The sequence below is a fragment of the Leptonychotes weddellii genome, chromosome 14 (assembly GCF_054177405.1).
Source record: "Leptonychotes weddellii isolate Sample4059 chromosome 14, ASM5417740v2, whole genome shotgun sequence".
In the NCBI taxonomy this organism is placed as follows: Eukaryota; Metazoa; Chordata; class Mammalia; order Carnivora; family Phocidae; genus Leptonychotes; species Leptonychotes weddellii.
The window spans coordinates 61,585,852-61,604,882 of NC_138382.1; the positions used below are offsets into that span (position 1 = coordinate 61,585,852).

Genomic DNA, 19,031 nt, shown 5'->3' on the forward strand with positions numbered 1-19,031 from the left:
TCAGGTTCCAGATGTCCTCATTTTTAGGAAAGTCTTTTCGGTCAGATATAATTCCCCATGTGCCATTTGTTGTATTTAGCATATTCGATGATATTCTTTAGGCAGAATAGGAATGGTTATTCAAAATGATTATAATTGTTTAACTTCAGACATCTTTGTTGTGTCACAAAAATTCTTTAATAAAGAAAAACATTAAAACGCCAGAAAATATAATGTTCTTTATCATAGTCATTTGTTTTACAGAATGCAAATGTATTTCTTTCATATCTATGAATAATCCACCAGTCTTTACTCACAGAAACCTGAATATTGCAAACAGAAGTGATAACTGTATTTTTGTATAATATTACTATTCTTTAAGATTTTATTCATTTATTTGACAGAGAGAGACACAGCAAGAGAGGGAACACAAGCAGGGGGAGTGGGAGAGGGAGAAGCAGGCTTCCCACGGAGCAGGGAGCCCGATGTGGGGCTCGATCCCAGGACCCTAGGATCATGACCTGAACCGAAGGCAGATACTTAATGACTGAGCCACCTAGGCGCCCCTTGTATGATATTATTTTAAAGCTACTTTATAAATCGCTATAATTTAGTTTATGTTTTCCTGGTACTTTAAGAAACAAGGAACTTACCTTTAAATTTGTTTACAAGTTACACATTTAAGACATGCCTAAATAAATAAATAAAATATGTCAAATTTTATTTCCCCAATAAGGGAAGAATATTAGAATTCAAGTTGAGTAATATTTAGCCTAAAACTCAGAAAATGTTTTTTTAAAAAAAGTTTTATTTATTTAATTTATTCATCATCTTATGAGGAGATATCAAGTAACTAAAATGTCTAACATGTACAAAATACTTCACATTGGTGATATACCATTAAGATTATGTTAAAAGCGAACATTGAATTGATGGCAAACATTTTCAGACCGAACGATTGTTTTCTTAAAAGAACACTTTCTTTATTAAAATTTATAATGCTTTTAAAGTGTTAAGGCAAAAATACTCATTGTGAAAAATTTGACACATACTAATAAATATAATAAAAGGAAATAAAAATCACAGGAATTTTACTACCCATAAAAATAATTCAACTAATATTTTGGTGTTTTATAATTCTTAAGCATAGATGTCCTTCAAAAATTGTAGTCAAGCTGCATTTACTGTTTTGTATATTTGTAAAAGATCCTTAGCCTTTGAAAGTGTGATTATTATATAGTTACATAGTTTAACATTGCATAGTAGCACCAAAATCCATTTTACAGTGCTTTTGTTGGATTGAATTTGTGTCCAATTTTTCACTTTTATAAATTTGCCTTCAAGAACATCCTTAAGCATACATTTTTGTATGTAACTATGATTAAATGTTTAGCATAAATTTCTACAAGAGGAATTCCTGGGCCAAATAAAAAACATTTATTTTTCCTACATATACATTTCCAAAATCATAGTTATTTTTATAACTTTAAAAAATAATTATTCATATTGTAAAGCTTACAAGTCTCACAGAGGTAAATACTAACCAATGTGATATGTATCCTTCCAAATTTTTTTCTAAACTAGTGCAAGTTCCCCTTATCCTAGCCAATACCTAGATATGGACCTTTTTATATTTTTGCCAGTCTGATAAATGAAATACATCTTCTTTTGATTATAATGTCTTATTATTATTAATGCTTTTGTTATTTGTATTTCTTCTATGAATAATTGCCTGTCATATCCCGGGCCCATATTCTAGTGAGTAATCTTCTTCCAGTTGATTTAAAGGAGATTTTCATATGTACTTTGTCACTTTATGTGTTACAAATATTTTCTCCAGGTCTGTTTATTGTCTTTTAAAATTTATTCAATGCAGAACTTTTGAATTTTTATGTCATCTGATTTGTTATTCTTTTTTATAGCTCTGGGTTTTATCATGCTGAGAAAGGCTTTACTTACTCCCCAAATCATGAAAATTGTCTTCTTTATGGAAACAGCCTTTTGAAAAAAAGATCTATTTGGAAATGTGTGTGGTATGAAATAGGAATCTAAATTTGCTTTTGTTTTTGTTTTCCAACCCAATAGCTTATTATCTCAAAGCATTTATTGAAGAGTCCATCCTTTCCTCAGCAATTTGAATTGGAGCCTTTATTATATACACAATTTGCATACTTACACAGGCCGTTTCTGGACTTTCTTCTGTTGCCCTGATCTCTTTGTCTCTTTCTTTTCCAGAACTTAAACTTTAAATTATTGCAGTATTATAGTACATATTTATATCTTTCAGGGCAAAGCCTCCCAAATATTCTTTTCAAAATTTCCTTGCTTTTCTTATGCATTTACTCTCCCAGATAAACTTTAGAATCAACCTGACCAGTAACAACAAAAAGGGGGATTTTAATTAGAATTACCCCACATTAAAGATTACTTGGAGAAATTAAACATCCTTATGATATTGAGCCTTTCCATCCAGGTACGTGGTATCACTCTTCATTTATTAGGTTTATATATACATTCTTAATTTTAAGAATTTTTTGAGGGGCGCCTGGGTAGCTCAGTCGGTTAAGTGTCCAACTCTTGGTTACAGCTCAGGTCATGATCTCGGGGTCTTGAATCAAGTCCTGCATTGGGTTCTACACTCAGCACAGAGTCTGTTTGAGATTCTCTCTCCCTCTCCCTCTGCCCCCCACCTCGCTCATGCTCTCTTTCTAAATAAATAAATAAATAATCTTATAATTTTAAAGAATTTTTTGAAAGTCTTCTTTCTGAATTTTACAGACATAAAAGGGCACAAATAATGTACAGCTTGGCTGATTTTCATGAAGCAAGCATATTGCTGAGAACACCACCTAGAGGAAGACATAGAACATTACCCGAAACTCAGAAACTTCCCGCCTGTGCCCTCCCTCAGGCAACCACTTTGTTATTTCACCATAGAGTCATTTTCTTTGTTTTTGAATTACATAAGTGGACCATTTCAGCTCACTCTGTTGTGTCTGGCCTCTTTTGTTTAACATTGTGTTTGTGGGCTTCATCCATATTTTTCATGTTAGTTGATTCCTGTAGTCCATTCCTTGCCGTTATTGTATAATATATTGTATAAATATTTTACAATTTCATATGCATTATTTTGTTTATGAACATATGAATATTTCCAGCTTGGGGCTTTCCATTATTTTTTTTTAAGATTTTATTTGTTTATTTGACAGAGAGAGACACTGAGAGAGGGAACACAAGCAGGGGGAGTGGGAGAGGCAGAAGCAGGCTTCCCACTGAGCAGGGAGCCCACTGCGGGGCTCGATCCCAGGACCCTGGGACCATGACCTGAGCCGAAGGCAGACGCTTAATGACTGAGCCACCCAGGCGCCTGGGGCTTTCTATTATTAATTGTACTTTTATGAACACTCATATTACATGCCTTTCAGTAAACATGTACACATTTCTGTTGGGTTCAGGTGTAGGATTGCTGGATCATAGAATATTTGTGTGTTCAACTTTAGTAGATACTACCAATTAGTTTCCAAAGTGGGTGTGCAAATTGACATTTCTACCAGATGAGTAGGAGTGTTCCTATGGTTCCACATCCTCACCAGTGCTTGATATTTGCAGATTTTGTTTTTTATTTTAGACATTTTGGTAGATGGACCTTAATTTATGTTTCCCGAAAAATTAATATTTTTTATTTTATACAGTGCCCATTCATGTTTGCCCATTTTTAATTGGTCTAGCTGCCTTCTAATTGGTTTGTTAGATATACGCACTTCAGATACCTTCTTTCACTATGTGGCTTGCCTTTGCACCTTCTAAATGGGGCATTTTAATAAATGTCTTTTTAACTTCAAAGAAATTCAATTTATCAATCTTTTATTTTTGAGATGATAATATTGATGTGCTATTAAAAATATGCAGCTACTGCAAGGTCATAAAGATGGTCTCCTATATGTTTCTCTAGAAGCTTTATTGTACCATTCACATTTAGGTTATGATCCATTTGGAATTGGTTTTTTTGTTTGTGGTGTGAGGTAAGCATTCAATTTATGCATATTATGTTAAGGATTTTATGGGCGCCTGGGTGGCTCAGTTGGTTAAGCGACTGCCTTCGGCTCAGGTCATGATCCTGGAGTCCCTGGATGAGTCCCGCATCAGGCTCCCTGCTTGGCAGGGAGCCTGCTTCTCCCTCTGACCCTCCCCCCTCTCATGTGCTCTCTGTCTCTCTCATTCTCTCTGTCTCAAATAAATAAATAAAATCTTTAAAAATATATATATATATTATGTTAAGGATTTTTGTGTCTGTTTATGAGCTGTGTTGGCTTGTAATTTTCTTTTTTTGTATTGTTCTTGTCATATTTTTTAATAGAAAAGTTATGCTGCCCTAAAAAAGAAAATGGGTATTATTCTCTCTTTCTCTATTCACTAGCAGAGTTTTTAGGTTTGGCATTATTTGTTTCTTACATGTTAAAAGAATTTGCTAGTGAAATCCATCTCAACCTGAAGGGTTTTTTTTTTATATATATATATTTTAAATTACAGATTCAGTTTCTTTAATGGATGTAAGACTACTTAAATTTTATATTTCTCGTTCAGTTTTAGTAAGTTGTGGCTTTCCTATATATTTGTCCATTTTATCCAAATTTTCAAATTTATTGGCATCAAGTTGTTCTTAATATCTTTTTACTATCTTTTTACTATCTGTAGGATCTGTAGTGATAACCCCTGTTTCATTCTTGGTGTTGCAATTTGTGCCTTCTCTCATTTTTCTTACCAGTTTATTAATTTTGTTAGTCTTTTTAAATCCATCTTTTTGGCATTACTTCTTTTTTAATTATAAATTTCCTATTGCATTGATTTCTGTTATGTGTGTTGTTTCCTTCTTTCTACTCTTTTGAGTATATATGTTGTTCTTTTTATTATTTCCTGGTACAGTTATATTCAACCTTTCTTTCCTGATCTCTGCATTCAGTGCTATAATTTTCTCTATAGATACTGCAATAAGTGCCTTCCACAACTTTGACATATATATTATTATTATTTGGTTTGAAATATTTTCTTTTTTTTTAAAAGATTTTATTTATTTGAGAGAGAGAGAGCATGAGCAGGGGGGAGGAGGAGAGGGAGAGGGAGAAGCAGACTCCCCGCTGAGCAGGGAGCCTGATGCAGAACTTGATCCCAGGATCCTGAGATCATGAGCTGAGCTGAAGGTTCAGATGCTTAAACCACTGAGCCACTGAGGCACCCCTGAAATATTTTATAATTCCCATTGTTTTTTTTTCCCCTTCATCAGGGGTTTATTTAGAAACATATTATTGCTTAGTGGTTAGAAGTTATCTTCTTGTAATTGATTTATATTTTAATTCTGCTGATATTGTAATCCTTAAATAATCCTATTTAATCTTTTGGAATGTTGAAGTTTGCTTGATGTCCTAGCATTTCTATTTTGGTAAAAGGACCATGTATCTTTGAAAAGAATGTGTCTTCTGCAGTTGTTAGTTATGTTGTTCTTTGTGTATCAATTAAGTACAGTTTGATATTTGCATTGTTTCAGTCTTCTATATCTATACTATTTTCTGTGTGTACTTGTTCTGTCAGTCATAGAAAAGGATGTATTAAAGTCTTAGTTGTAGATTTGCTTATTTCTTTTTAAAATTCTTGCAACTTTTGCTCTTTATATTTTGACACTATGTGATTAGATAGAAATTTAAGATTGTTATATCTTTCTGTTGAATTTTAAAACATTTCTCTTTATTTATAGTAATACATCTTGCCTTAAAGTCAGTTTTGTCTGATATATAGCTATACCAGCATTCTTTTCTTTACTGTTTACATAGTGTACCTTCTTTTCATCCTTTTGCTTTCAACTTTTCTACCCTATTTATTCCTATGTATAAGGAGCACATAGCTGAGTTTTATTTCTTTATCCAAACTGACATCACTTATCTTTTTTTAAAAATTTATTTATTTGAGAGAGAGAGAGAGAAAGCATGAGCGGGGGGGTGGGGGGCAGAGGGAGAGAATCTCAAGCAGATCCCCACTGAGCATGGAGCCCAACTTGGGGCTCAGTCTCATGACCCTGAGATCATGACCTGAGCTGAAACCAAGAGTTGGACACTCAACCAACTGAGCCACCCAGGCACCCTGACATCACTTATCTTTTAATTGGAATATTGATCCTGGAATAATTGATACATTTAGGTTTAAGTCTATAATCCTACATTTTTTGCTTTGTCTCATCTATTCTTTGTGCCTTGTTTTTGATTAAACAAGTCTTTTTTATTCCATTTCCTCCTCTATCAACTTATACATTCTTTCAATATTCTTTAGTGGTTACCATGGAGATTAAAATATGCATCCTTGCACTGTTAAAGTCTACTTTAAATTAGTGTTTTCATCATTTTCTGGATAATGCAAAGACCTTTCAACACTAGTTCCAGTTACCCTCTTTGTGCTATAGTAATGAGTATTAATTCTACATACATTTAAAGCCCCACAAGACACCATTAGTATTGTTTTAAACAGCTGTGTTCATTTAGATTCACCTAAATATTCAATCTTTCCAGTATTCCTTATTTTTTACTATATCTATGTGTTTCCATCCTGGATCATTTCCTTTGCCTGAAAAACTCACTTTATTATCACTGAATATTTGACTGCTGATAATAAATACATTTGTTATTTTGTACGACTTCCCCTGTATTTCACCTTTATTTTTGAAGGATGCTTTGCTTAGTATGAATTCCACACTTGTAGCAATTTTCTTTCAGCACGTTAAAGATAATCTGTCTTCTGGCTTCCATCACATCAGTTGAAAAATCAATCTGTTCTTGCTCCTTTGAAAGTAATATGTACTTTTCCTCCAGTTTCTTTTAAGATTTTCTCCTTGTCTTTTATCTATTCAACTTGTAACACTCTGCACTGGGCCATCCTCCACTCTCTCACTCCACTCAAACTCTGACATCCCATGCTGGGAAGCTTTCCTACCTGGAAGCCCTCATCACACTTCTTGAGCTGTGATACCTGGCACCAGACCACTCCCATGCAGGGAAGCCTTATTCACTCCAGTAAGACTCTGACTTTTCACATAGGGCTTCTTCCCATATCTCCCACTGCTGTGTGGGTATCCTCCTTACCCTGCTCAGGCAATCACACCACATATCTGGCTACCCCTGCATGGGATGTTTGGATTTTTCTTCTCTCTGAGTTCAGGCTCTGTTGCCTCCCACTGAAACTTATTTCTTGCCCCAGTCAGTTTCCTATACCCCTTACTGGGCAGGCTTCATGCTTCACTCTAAGCCCCCACAGCCCTTTCAACACACACATACTCCAGGAAAACAGATGTCTATTTCGCTCTGCCCCACCAACAGCTTTGAAACTGAAAATTTCAGGAAGAAAAGGGAAAAAGAAGAGGAAGAGAAGAGAAAGAAGGGAGAGAATTCTATAATTTCTATTTTGTTAATAGATTCTAATGTTTTAGTAAAATTCTCTATCCTTTCCTTATTTCCTTGAACATAGCAAAATTATTTTAAAGTCCATGTCTGACAACTCCAGTAATCTGGATAATCATGTTGTCTGATTTTTCTCCTGTTTTTCATTCATTTGGTCTTACTTTATAGTACGTCTGTTAACTTGTTATTGAATTCTGGCCATTGTGTATGAAAACTTACTGAAGTTGTTATCCTTCCTCCAGAGAGGATTTAAATTTCTGCCAGCTAGCAAATAAGGTAGGCAGATCATCTTAATCCAGTTGAGACTGTTCTACATATCGTCCTTGACTTACACTAGGGTTATATCTTTTTTTTTTTTAAAGATTTTATTTATTTGACAGAGAGAGACACAGCAAGAGAGGGAACACAAGCAGGGGGAGTGGGAGAGGGAGAAGCAGACTCCCCGCCAAATAGGGAGCCCGATGCGGGACTTGATCCCGGGACCCTGGGATCATGACCTGAGCCGAAGGCAGACACTTAACGACTGAGCCACCCAGGCGCCCCTAGGGTTATATCTTGATAAACCCTCATAAGTTAAAATGTTTTAGGTAGAAAATGCATTTAATATGCCTAACCTACTGAACATCTCAATCTAGCCTAACTGACATGTGCTCAGAATACTGATGTTAGCCTACAGTTGGGCAAAATCATCTAACACAAAGCCTATTTTATAGTAGAGTGTTGAATATCTCACATAATTTATTGAATACTGTACTGAAAATGAGAAACAGAATGGTCGTGTGGGTACAGAATGGTTGTGAGTCTATCAGTTGTTTACCCTTGTGATCACGAGTTTGGCTGGGAGTTGTGGCTGTCTGCCACTGCCCAGCATCACAAGAGAGCATCCTACCACATATCACTTAGCCCAGGAAAAGCTCAAAATTCAAATTTTGAAGTACAGTTTCTACTGAATGCCTATCACTTTCACATCATTGTACAGTTGAAAAATCATAAGTTGAACCATCGTAAGTCAGGGACCATCTGTATTTCCAGTTTTTCTTATTCTTAAAGTTAAGCCCTTCCTGGGTCTCAAATGAAAGCCTGTATTGTTACCAAGTCTTCTTCTCCTTAGAAGCCTCTGTTAGTTCTTGACTCCTCAGTGCCATGCAGTTTCCTTTTAGTGATTTCTCTTTTCTGCTTGGTTTCTCTGCATCTTGCCTCTGCATGTTTAGCCTAGGAATCAGCAATTCCTGGAAGGAAAATTGCATGCAGAATGTTGGTTCACTTTTCCATGGTTCCCTTCCTCCAGGACGTCCAACTCTCAAGTACTGGCTGCTTATTAGCCTTGTACTTAAGTATTTGTATACTTGTTTCCCTGAGATTGCTGTAGACTTTAGGCTGCTTGTTTCTGTTTGGGCTCTATGACCTGCACTGCAACTCTTCAAATGATAGAAGAGGAAAACATGGTGATCAATGCAGGACTCACTTCTGTGCGTTTCCCATCTCTCCAGGATTTTTGCTCCTTGAGTTCCAGTTAATTTTGTTTTCCAGTGCATTTTGTCCAGCCTTATTCTCAGCAGGAAAGATAGTATAATACCAGCTACTCCATTATAGCCCTAAGTGGAAGTCCTCCTGCCATCATTTTTAAGTTTTCATTTCTTTTATTAACTTGTTCTTGGATGCTATGTCTTTCATGATTGAAAATATCTTTATTTTGCCCTAGTGCTTGAATAATACCATAAGTAGGTAATAGAATTCTTCATTTTATAGTCTTTTCCCCTTACAACTCTGAGAAGACAGAGTCATTATTTTTTAACATGTGGTCTCACAGATGAGAAATCTGATTCTTGTTACTATGTTAAAGACTTTTTCCCCATAAAGATTATAGAATTTTCTTTTTGTTTATAGACCTTGGAAATTTCACCAAGATATGTTTATATATATCTTATATAAGAAGATATGTCTTCTTCAGTATGTATTTTGACAGTTCATAAACCTTAACACCCTAAAGATTAAAATCTCTTTGATTAATGGAACTTTTCTTATATTATTTCTTTCACTATTTATTTTATTCTATCCTCTCAGAATTTTTTCTTTTGAATTCTTATAAGCTAGGTTTTGAATTTCCTGCCTCAGTCTTCTACGCCTCTTAACTTCACCTCATAATTTAAAAACTGTTATGACTTTGCTTGCCCTTCTAGGAAAATTCCTTCCATATCACTAATTCGTCTTTTAGCCATGTTCATTCTAATACTCAGCTCTTCTTTTAAGTATTATGTTTTTTCAATCATTTTAAATTTCCTGGGTCTTTCTTGTTCTCCTATTTTTCCTTTTCCAATGAAAGCTGTTCTTGTTTTAAGGATAAATTATGCTCTCAAGTCTATGTAATGATATATCCGTGATCTTCTGAATTTTTTTCCCATTGGATTAATTTTATGGGAGAGTGGGAATATAGAATTAGTTGCTCTGCTTGTGTAACTTGGTAACTTTCATTCTATTGGTTTTCCCCAGGTGCCAAGGGATGCTTGTTTGTGTACTCACATTTTTTTTAAAACATTTATTTATTTATTTGAGAGAGAGAGAGGGCAGGGGGAGGGGCAGAAGGAGAGGGAGAGAGAGAGAGTCTCAAGCAGAGACTCAAGAGAGTCTCAAGCTGAGTGCGGAGCCCAACACGGGGCTTGATCTCACAACCCTGAGCTCATGACCTCAGCCAAAACCAAGAGTCCGACACTTAACCGACTGAGCCACCAAGGCACGCCCGTGAGCTCACATTTTAAAATGAAAGTCTAGATTTATCATTACTGCTAGCTTACAGGGATTTCCTTAGACATTATTAAAGGCTCTTGTTTGATATATCTGGATACAGTTCACTCTTGAAGGTAATAGTTGAGCACAGGGTTTTGCAAGTGGACTTTAGCCCGCTGTAATGAGTGGACAAAGAAGTCCCCACAAATAGGCTTCTTTTAAGGGTGTATAAGCTGAAAACAAGCTGGGAAGCAGGGAACTCTCAAATGTAGACTCAGGGGGAGTGTTACCTGACAGAGGGCATGCATTCAGCCATTTTTTGCTTTTTGTAGCTGCTTTTTGTTTTTCTTTCCCCTTGTCCAGTGGGGCTGCCTAGAGTTTCCTGAGGCAATGCCCCTTTTCTCTCTGACTCTGAGGGTGGCTTTTCACAGCGATTTACCTCACTTTCCACACTGTGCTTGCTAACACCTATGCTGTAAATGATGTAGGTGGTAACCATGCATAGAGGGCAGGGGAATTGTTCAGATCTGGCCATCCTTAAAGGGAGTACACAACCCCACAGTCCACCCCTGCTCCCATGGCCAGCTCTTCTGAACTTTGAGCTTGAAGTTTGCCTGTTCTCTAGTGGAAAAAAAAAAAATGCAAATCCTTCTTTAGAGTAGTCCCCTCTTTCTCCTGTATTCAGTTGTAAGTCCTCCCTTTTGTTTATTTCTCCATCAGTAGAGTCTCCTAAAAATTTCCTTGGCACCGTAGCTCTACAACTTCTACTCAGAATTTTTAAAAAGCAGTGTATTGAGTAAATTTATTTAATCTTTAAATACAATTATGAAAGAACCATATGTGTCATTTAATCATTTTCACACAATGTCTTTCCCATTATGTAAGCATTTGAGCATTCTTTACGTTTCTCTGTGTACTAGGATTTTGTTTTCCATTTTCAGTGTACGGTCTCTGTCCTGTGTTAAAAATGAAATTATTTAGGGGCGCCTTGGTGGCTCAGTTGGTTAAGCGACTGCCTTTGGCTCAGGTCATGATCCTGGAGCCCCGGGATTGAGTCCCACGTCGGGCTCCCTGCTCGGTGGGGAGTCTGCCTCTCCCTCTCTCGTGCTCTCTCTCTCTCATTCTCTCTCTCAAATAAATTTAAAAAAAAATGAAATTATTTAAGGCCATGTAATTGTTTCATGTAATAATTAAACATCCTGTCTCACAGTGTGACTTTGCTATACTGAAATGAGGGGGACTGTGCTATGTTGCAAATAAATCTTTTGTTGTGGTTGTTTAAAAGCAAACCAACAGTGGAGCTGTAGTGGTTGTGTAAATAAATCAGACGTAGTTCTCCTCACTGAAGATTAATACAAGTAAATGTTGGGGGCGGGCTATACTTTCCATAAGTGGCTAATATCTAAGTTGTATTCCATCCTGAAACGTTATCCATGTAGTACATGATTCCTTTGCTGTGGTGGCCAGAGCATCGAGTCAGTGGGACCCGAGTCCAAACCCTAGCTCTAGCACTTGCTAACTCCATGACTTGGGACAGCCCAGTGCCTGGCACAGAGCCGGCACCTTGGTAAATGTTGGATGAGTGATGTATGAAGTTACTAAATGTATGAGGTTCAGTTTCCTTATCTGTAAAATAAGTATAACAACACAGTTGCTTAGCGATTACGGTAACTCTTGGCATATAGTAAGCATTCAATTAACACTAGATGTAATGATAATAAATTTTATACTAGAATCCTTTTATTGATATCAAGCAAGTCCCAGAAACAATGTGAGTTATCTCAGTTTATGAGGGTGGTGAGAGGGATATACTCACATGACATGGTCACTTCTGATAGTCTTTCTAGCATTGTTTATTTCTCTTTTGCTATAGGCATTTATTAAAGCAGATTGTGTGTTTAACAGTTCAACAGCAAACTTAAAGGGTAAAGGCACGGTCTTAAGGAGCAATACAAACCAACTGGAGATCTTCTGGACACAATTCCATCACAGTTCTAAGGAATAATAAAGCAAAAGTGAGATACATACTGGAGAGAATAAGGGAGTTCGGTTCGTATGGGGAAGGTTGTGTAGAAGTGAGTTTGGAATTGGAATTGGAAGTGGGAAAAAAAGACACTGGGGAGACCGTGTGGAGATTTCTCAGGCTACAGTGGGGGAAGGTTGGTGTGGTGTCTTGGGCTGGGGACAACAGGTGCTGGTGGTTGGGAGTTCCTCAGTGGGGGCGGTGGAAGGTGGGGTGGCTTAGGCAAAGTGGAACCAATTTGCAGATCACCTTGGTAATTGCACCAACTTTCCATTTTGCTATTTCTCAACCTCTTAATGCCTTGTTTGAACATAGAAACATCCCAGAGAGGATCAGAACCATTAGATAAACTAGAGGTTGGCATTGTTTTCATTTTAAGGTGGTCCCCCTTGTTGGGTTTTCTTTTTTCTTTTCTTTTCTTTTTTTTTTTTTTTGAAGATTTTATGTATCTATTTGACAGAGAGAGACACAGCGAGAGAGGGAACACAAGCAGGGGGAGTGGGAAAGGGGAGAAGCAGGCTTCTGCCAAGCAGGGAGCCCGCTGCGGGCCTCGATCCCAGGACCCTGGGATCATGACCTGAGCTGAAGGCAGACGCTTAACGACTGAGCCACCCAGGCGCCCCGGTTTTTTTTTTTCTATCCAAAGACAACAATTTAAACAGTTTAAGTTTGGTTTTAGTAGATCACAGAGTATAAAGAGAGGCCTAATGGTTATGGATTTGATTATCTCTTCGGTATCCAACAATTAAAGGGAAGACCAGTTTTCATCTGACTTAGTTTGGCAATTGCAATTTTAAATCTGGGTCTCCTCTGAGGTCATGTAAGCCCCTCTGGCATGTTCTCCCTTCTTTCCCGTAAAATTACCTTCCATTTTACCTTCCATTCTGATCCTAAGCTAGCTGATGGGTTGGGGAGTCAGGGTTTAAATATCTCTTTGTTTGTGAAAAGAATTAAAGAAATATGCCAACACCATTTAATACAAGGCTGTCCAGGATGACACATAAGACACTACATTACAGAGAAATAACAGCTCTGCATACACTGAGGGTAAAGAGAAAGAATGTGTAACTTGTCTTCCCTTATATCCTTCTATTTTTGTTGTTGTTATTGTTCATATAAATGCCTTTTAATTCCAAGTGAAAATTTTAGACAGAACATTCTTTGTTTTTCTGCATTCATTTTTTTTCCTTCTGTTATTGGAATGCCTGCATTAGTGCATCAGTTGATATATATAGCAAAAATACTAGGATCAAATGCAAGGTTACTGCATTGATTCCATGCTAGAAATATTGTTCCCTACTTTATTGATTCTAATATATGTACGCTTGATAGACATTTCATTTTTTAAAGTGTTATCTCTTAGGAGATTTCTGTTATTTAACATGATCCCAAGATGTAATTCTCTAAAGAAGGGAATGGCAAATTATTTTAATGCTTTTATTGTTTTTGTTTCTAGCCTATTCCACTAAGCTCAACAAATTTCCTGTATTTAATATTAATGATGACTTGAATGATCTGTGTACCAGTGCAGTAAGCCCAAACACTACCAAAGCCACACGATATGCTCTGAATGTGTGGCGATATTGGTGCGTGACCAACGGGCTCAAAGATCACACGGACATCACCAAGGTAAGAAACTTTTTTTTTTAAGATTTTATTTATTTATTTATTAAGATTTTATTTATTTATTTATTTGACAGAGAGAGAGAGAGCACAAGCAGGTGGAGTAGCAGGTAGAGGGAGAAGGAGAAGCAGACTCCCTGCCGAGCAGGGAGCCCGATGCGGGACTCGATCCCGGGACTCCAGGATCATGACCTGAGCCGAAGGCAGACGCTTAACCAACTGAGCCACCCCGGTGCCCCAAGAAACTCAAGCTTACTTCTTCTCTCAGCCACTTTCACAGCTTCTAAGTGCTGGGCATTGTGTTAAGTATTGTGGGGAACACAGAACAGTTGTTTTTTGCTTGAGAAAACTTTGAAAGAACATGAAATCAAAAGAAAAATATACACAGTACAAAGCAGAATTTAATAAGTGTCTTATGAATGTACAGATCAGAAATGCCAAAAAATTCAGATGGATAAATTAATTTCAGATTGGTGAAACTAGTGAAGGAATTGATATTTAAGCAGTGTTTTGAAGGAGAGTTAGAATTTCGGTAGAATTGGCTGAAGACAAGAGTCTTCTAGGCTGAGTGACATGAGGAAGAATAAGATTTGGAGGGATAGACTCACTTGCCTGCAGCAGAGATTTCAGATAGGGGAATAGTGGACTATAAAACCGGATTTTGATAAACCCTTAAAGGCCAAACTAAAATCTTGTGAACATTGGGAAGCCGTTGAAGTTTTGTTTTGTTTTTGCTTGTGAAGAGAGACTTTATCTGAAGGATTATTGCAGTGTGGCAGCAGGGAATGGACTGTCAAAATAGGGAGAATGCACTGACTATAAGATCTAAAGCATTAGGCAAAAGGGAAACCACTGAAGTTTCTTTAACAGGGAGGAATATAGTGAAAGATATTTGGAAAAATTAATTGGAAGTGATGAGCAAAAATTTATTTAGTATCCTTGGCCATCCGTTTCTCCAGTTGTAAAATGAGCTCTTAAAATCTCTTCCAGGGCGCCTGGGTGGCTCAGTTGGTTAAGCGACTGCCTTCGGCTCAGGTCATGATCCTGGAGTCCCAGGATCGAGTCCCGCATCGGGCTCCCTGCTCGGCGGGGAGTCTGCTTCTCCCTCTGACCCTCCTCCCTCTCATGCTCTCTGTCTCTCATTCTCTGTCTCTCAAATAAATAAATAAAATCTTTAAAAAAAAAAAAATCTCTTCCAATTTGAAATGTTTGAGGTTGGTGAATGGAAGGAAATATTTTTGGACATGTAGAGACAGAATAGAAAGGCATATTTTGATTTGGATATACTGAGTCTAAAGCAGACAGATGTCCAGATGGACATGTCCAATAAACGGTTGTGAATGTGGGATTCAAAACATGGGAGAAAAAGGGGCACATGGCTGGCTCAGTCGGTAGAGTATGCGACTCTTGATCTTAGGGTCATGAGTTCAAGCCCCACATTGGGCCTAGAGCTTACTCAAAAAAAAAAAATATATATATATATATAAATAAACAAGCAAACATGGGAGAAATGCTAGAGCTGAAAGCATAGATTTAAAAGTCTTGCACATAGAGGTCATAACTGAAGCCCAAGGCAGGTGACATCTCCAAGTTTGGTTATGTGTTTAGGGCACCAACAATAGATGAAACAAGAAATCCAGGTTTCTACTTCTGACAGCATGGTGCTCTAGATACTGTGAGGGGCCTTTCTGTTCTATCTGCAAAAAGGAAGGAAAACATCCACAGCGCATGCACGCACATGCACACACACACACACACAAGACAGCTGGACCTGGAGCAGTGAGCAGTAGCACATATGAAAGGTGAGGTTCTCCCTGAGGGCATATATTGATAACATTATTAAGGAAGGGAAGAGACTGATGCACGGAAGAACCCTTGATTTAGTAGAGGACCCTGAGGGGCACCTGGGTGGCTCAGTCGGTTAAGTGACTCAGAGTCCCGGGATCGAGCCCCACATCAGGCTCTTTGAAGAGAAACACCCAAAATATAGGGGATTGGGTTTTTTTGCAGATTAAAATCAACTAAATATGTGCTCATTAAAAAAACAACAACAACAGAAACCACCAGCCACTCAAGGAAATAGATCACATGAATAAGTCTGCATAGAGAGAACAAACAATAGATTTAGACACCAAGGACTTTAGATAGTATATTATAGACTAAGATGTGTGATATATTTATAGAAATAAAAGAATTATACATTGAGCAAGCAACAACATAGTAATCAAAATAATCCAGCAGATTTGAAAATAAAGAAGAATTTCCACTTGTGGCCATAGGGAGAAAAAGGCCCAAATTACCCTTCTGTTGTAACAACTAGAAAACTGAGCACAATATGTGCAACAACTGTTTTCAGACAAAACAGACAGCATAGGACTTGATCCCTTAGAGAAAGGTAACAAATGAGAGTACCGAGAAAGGTCTTGCAACAGATGTGGAGAATAGTTAGCTCTAGACTAAGCTCTGCTCTAATCACACCCAACAAATCTTAAATGCTAGACCCAGGTGCATGAAAAGGTGCTAACATCACTAATCATCAGGGAAATGCAAATCAAAACTACAATGAAATACCACCTCCCACCTGTCAGAATGGTTAGTGTCAAAAAGACAAGCAATAACAGGTGTTAGTAAGGAATGTGGAGAAAAGGGAACCTGGTGCACTGTTGGTGGAAATGTAAATTAGTGCAGCCATTGTGGGAAACAGAATAGAGTTTCCTCAAAAAGTTAAAATTAGAACTACCATATGATCCAGCAATTCCACTTCTGGATATTTGTGTGAAGGAAATGGAAACACTAACTTGAAAAGATTTATGCACCCTCATGTTCATTGCACCCTTATTTACAGTAGCAAAGACATGGAAGCAACCTAAGTGTCTACTGATGGATGAATGGATAAAGAAAATGTGGTTCATATATACACAATGGAATATTACTCAGCCATAAAAAAAGAAGGAAATCTTGCCATTTGCAACAACATGCATGGATCTTGAGGGCATTATGCTAAGGGAAATAAGTCAGAGAAACAAATACCATATGACTGAACTTATATGTGGAATATAAAAATAAAACAAAAACAACAACAAAAAAAAACTAAACTGAATTCATTAGAAAAAGAGAAAAGATAAGTGGTTGCTAGAGGTGTGGGATGGGAGGGGGAAGGAGAGTAAAATGGGGGAAGGTGGTCAAAAAATTCAAACTTCCAGTTATAAAATAAATAGGTCCTGGTGATTTGATGTACAGCTTGATGACTACAGTTAATAATACTGCATTATATATTTGAAGTTGCTAATAGAGTAGATCTTAAAAGTTCTCATCACAAGAAAAAGAATTTAACTATATCTGATGATGGATGTTAGCTAGACTATGATAATCATTTCGCAGTACATGCAAATATTGAATCATTGTGTTGTACATCTGAAACTAATGTAGTGTTATATGCCAATTACATCTCAATTCTTCTAAGTAAAAAAAAAAAAAAAAGGCAAGACTCAGAAGGATTGAATGATTTTCAAGTAACTTAACTGTGTCCCAGAACAAAGCTTAAAAATACTTATAGGAACATAAAAATATCCAGAACCAAAGAAAAAAAATTCACAATGTCTGGCAACTAAACAAAAATTATCAGACATGCAAAGAAACAAGAATATATCCCTTAAAGAATGAATCAATCAGTTGCTTCTCGGCCTTTTGACTAAGATCAAGTGAAGAATGAATCAATCAAAACCAGCCCAGATCTAACAAAGATTTTAGAATTAGCAGACAAGATATTAAACAGTTATTATAAAGAAGATAAACAAATGGCCAATGAGCACATAAAAGACGCTCAACTTCATTAGACTTCAGGGAAATGCAAATCAAAACTACATGAGATTCCACTTCATATCCAACAGGAAGACTACAATAATAGTAATTTAAAAAAAAGATAATAACAGGTGTTGATGAGAATGTAGAGAAACTGGAACTTGTACACTTCTGATGGAGCTGCTTTGGAAACAGTCTGGCATTTCCCCTCAAGTTAAACATAGAGTTACTCTTTCACCCAGCAATTCCACTCCACGCATATACCCAGAAAACTAAAAACATGTATCTGTACAAAAAGTCATACATAAATATATGTTGTAGCTTTATTCACAATAGCCAAAACAACCCAAATGCCCATGAGCAGAAGAATAGATAAAATGTCACATATCCATACAATGGAATATTATCTGGCAATGAAGAGAAATGAAGTGCTGATAGATGTTTACATGAATGAACCTAGAAAACATTATATTAAGCGAAATAAGTCAGAAATAAAAGAACAAATATGTATTATTCCATTTATGTAAGATATCTAGAATAGGCATGGTCATAATGACAGAAGGTATGAGAGAGGTTACCAGGGGCTCGGAGGAGGAGGAAATGTGGAGCTATTGTTGAATGAGTACAGTTTCTGTTTGGGATGATGACAAAGTTCTGGAAATGAATAGTGGTGGGGGTTGTGCAATGTTACAAATGTACTTAAAGGGGGGACAGATGGCGGAGGAGTAGGGGACCCTATTTCAACTGGTCCCCGGAATTGAGCTGGATATCTACCAGACCACTCTGAGCACCCACGAAACCAGCCTGAGATGTAAGAAGATCTGGATCTCTACAAACAGAATATCGCAGGCGGTTGGTTTTGAGGTACGAAGCGGAGAGCCGTGATCCTGCAGGCAGATATCGGAGGATAAACGGCGGCGGGAGGGAGCCTGGACGTGGGGATCCTACACCGCTGGTGAGTGACAGCCTCGCGCTCTGCGGACGGGGCACAGACTCGCAGACCGGTAGTGTCGGGAAAGAACTTTAGGGCAGCCCCCAGGGTGGAAAACCAGACCGGCGGGGTCGCACGCACGCGAACCACAGGCCCCCCGGACAGAAACCGGAGCGACGGTCGCGCGTGCACGGGAACTGCAGCCTCAGAGTCGGAAACCCGGTGCGCCTGGGTCGCGCTGGTGAACTGCAACCCCCGGGGGTGGAAACCCCAAGCGGTGGAGTCGCGTGCGCGTGCGCGAATTGGGAGCGACTGGCGGTTTTAGAAGCACAAAGGGCAGAGACGTGCCCCGACCTGGAGGCAGGACTGGGGGCGCTGCAGAGGGGCGCACAACCCAGGCCGCTGCAGTTTATAGCAGCACGGACAGAAACGGAGACGGTGTGGCCTGGAGAGCTCACTGAAGAACAGACTGCGGTCTCTCTGCTCTGAGGCAGAGGGTTGGAAACGGTCT

At 37.9% G+C, this 19,031-nt stretch overlaps 1 protein-coding gene across 2 annotated transcripts in view; it reads left to right on the forward strand.

Annotated features, from left to right (window-relative positions):
* Positions 1 to 19,031, forward strand: part of KIAA1958 (KIAA1958 ortholog) — a 147,904-nt gene that overhangs the window by 122,146 nt on the left and 6,727 nt on the right. For both annotated transcript variants that reach the window (XM_081803384.1, XM_081803383.1), the window contains one exon: positions 13,622 to 13,794. In XM_081803384.1, the coding sequence (XP_081659510.1) occupies positions 13,622 to 13,794 (173 nt within the window). The remainder of the gene's footprint in view (positions 1 to 13,621; positions 13,795 to 19,031) is intronic.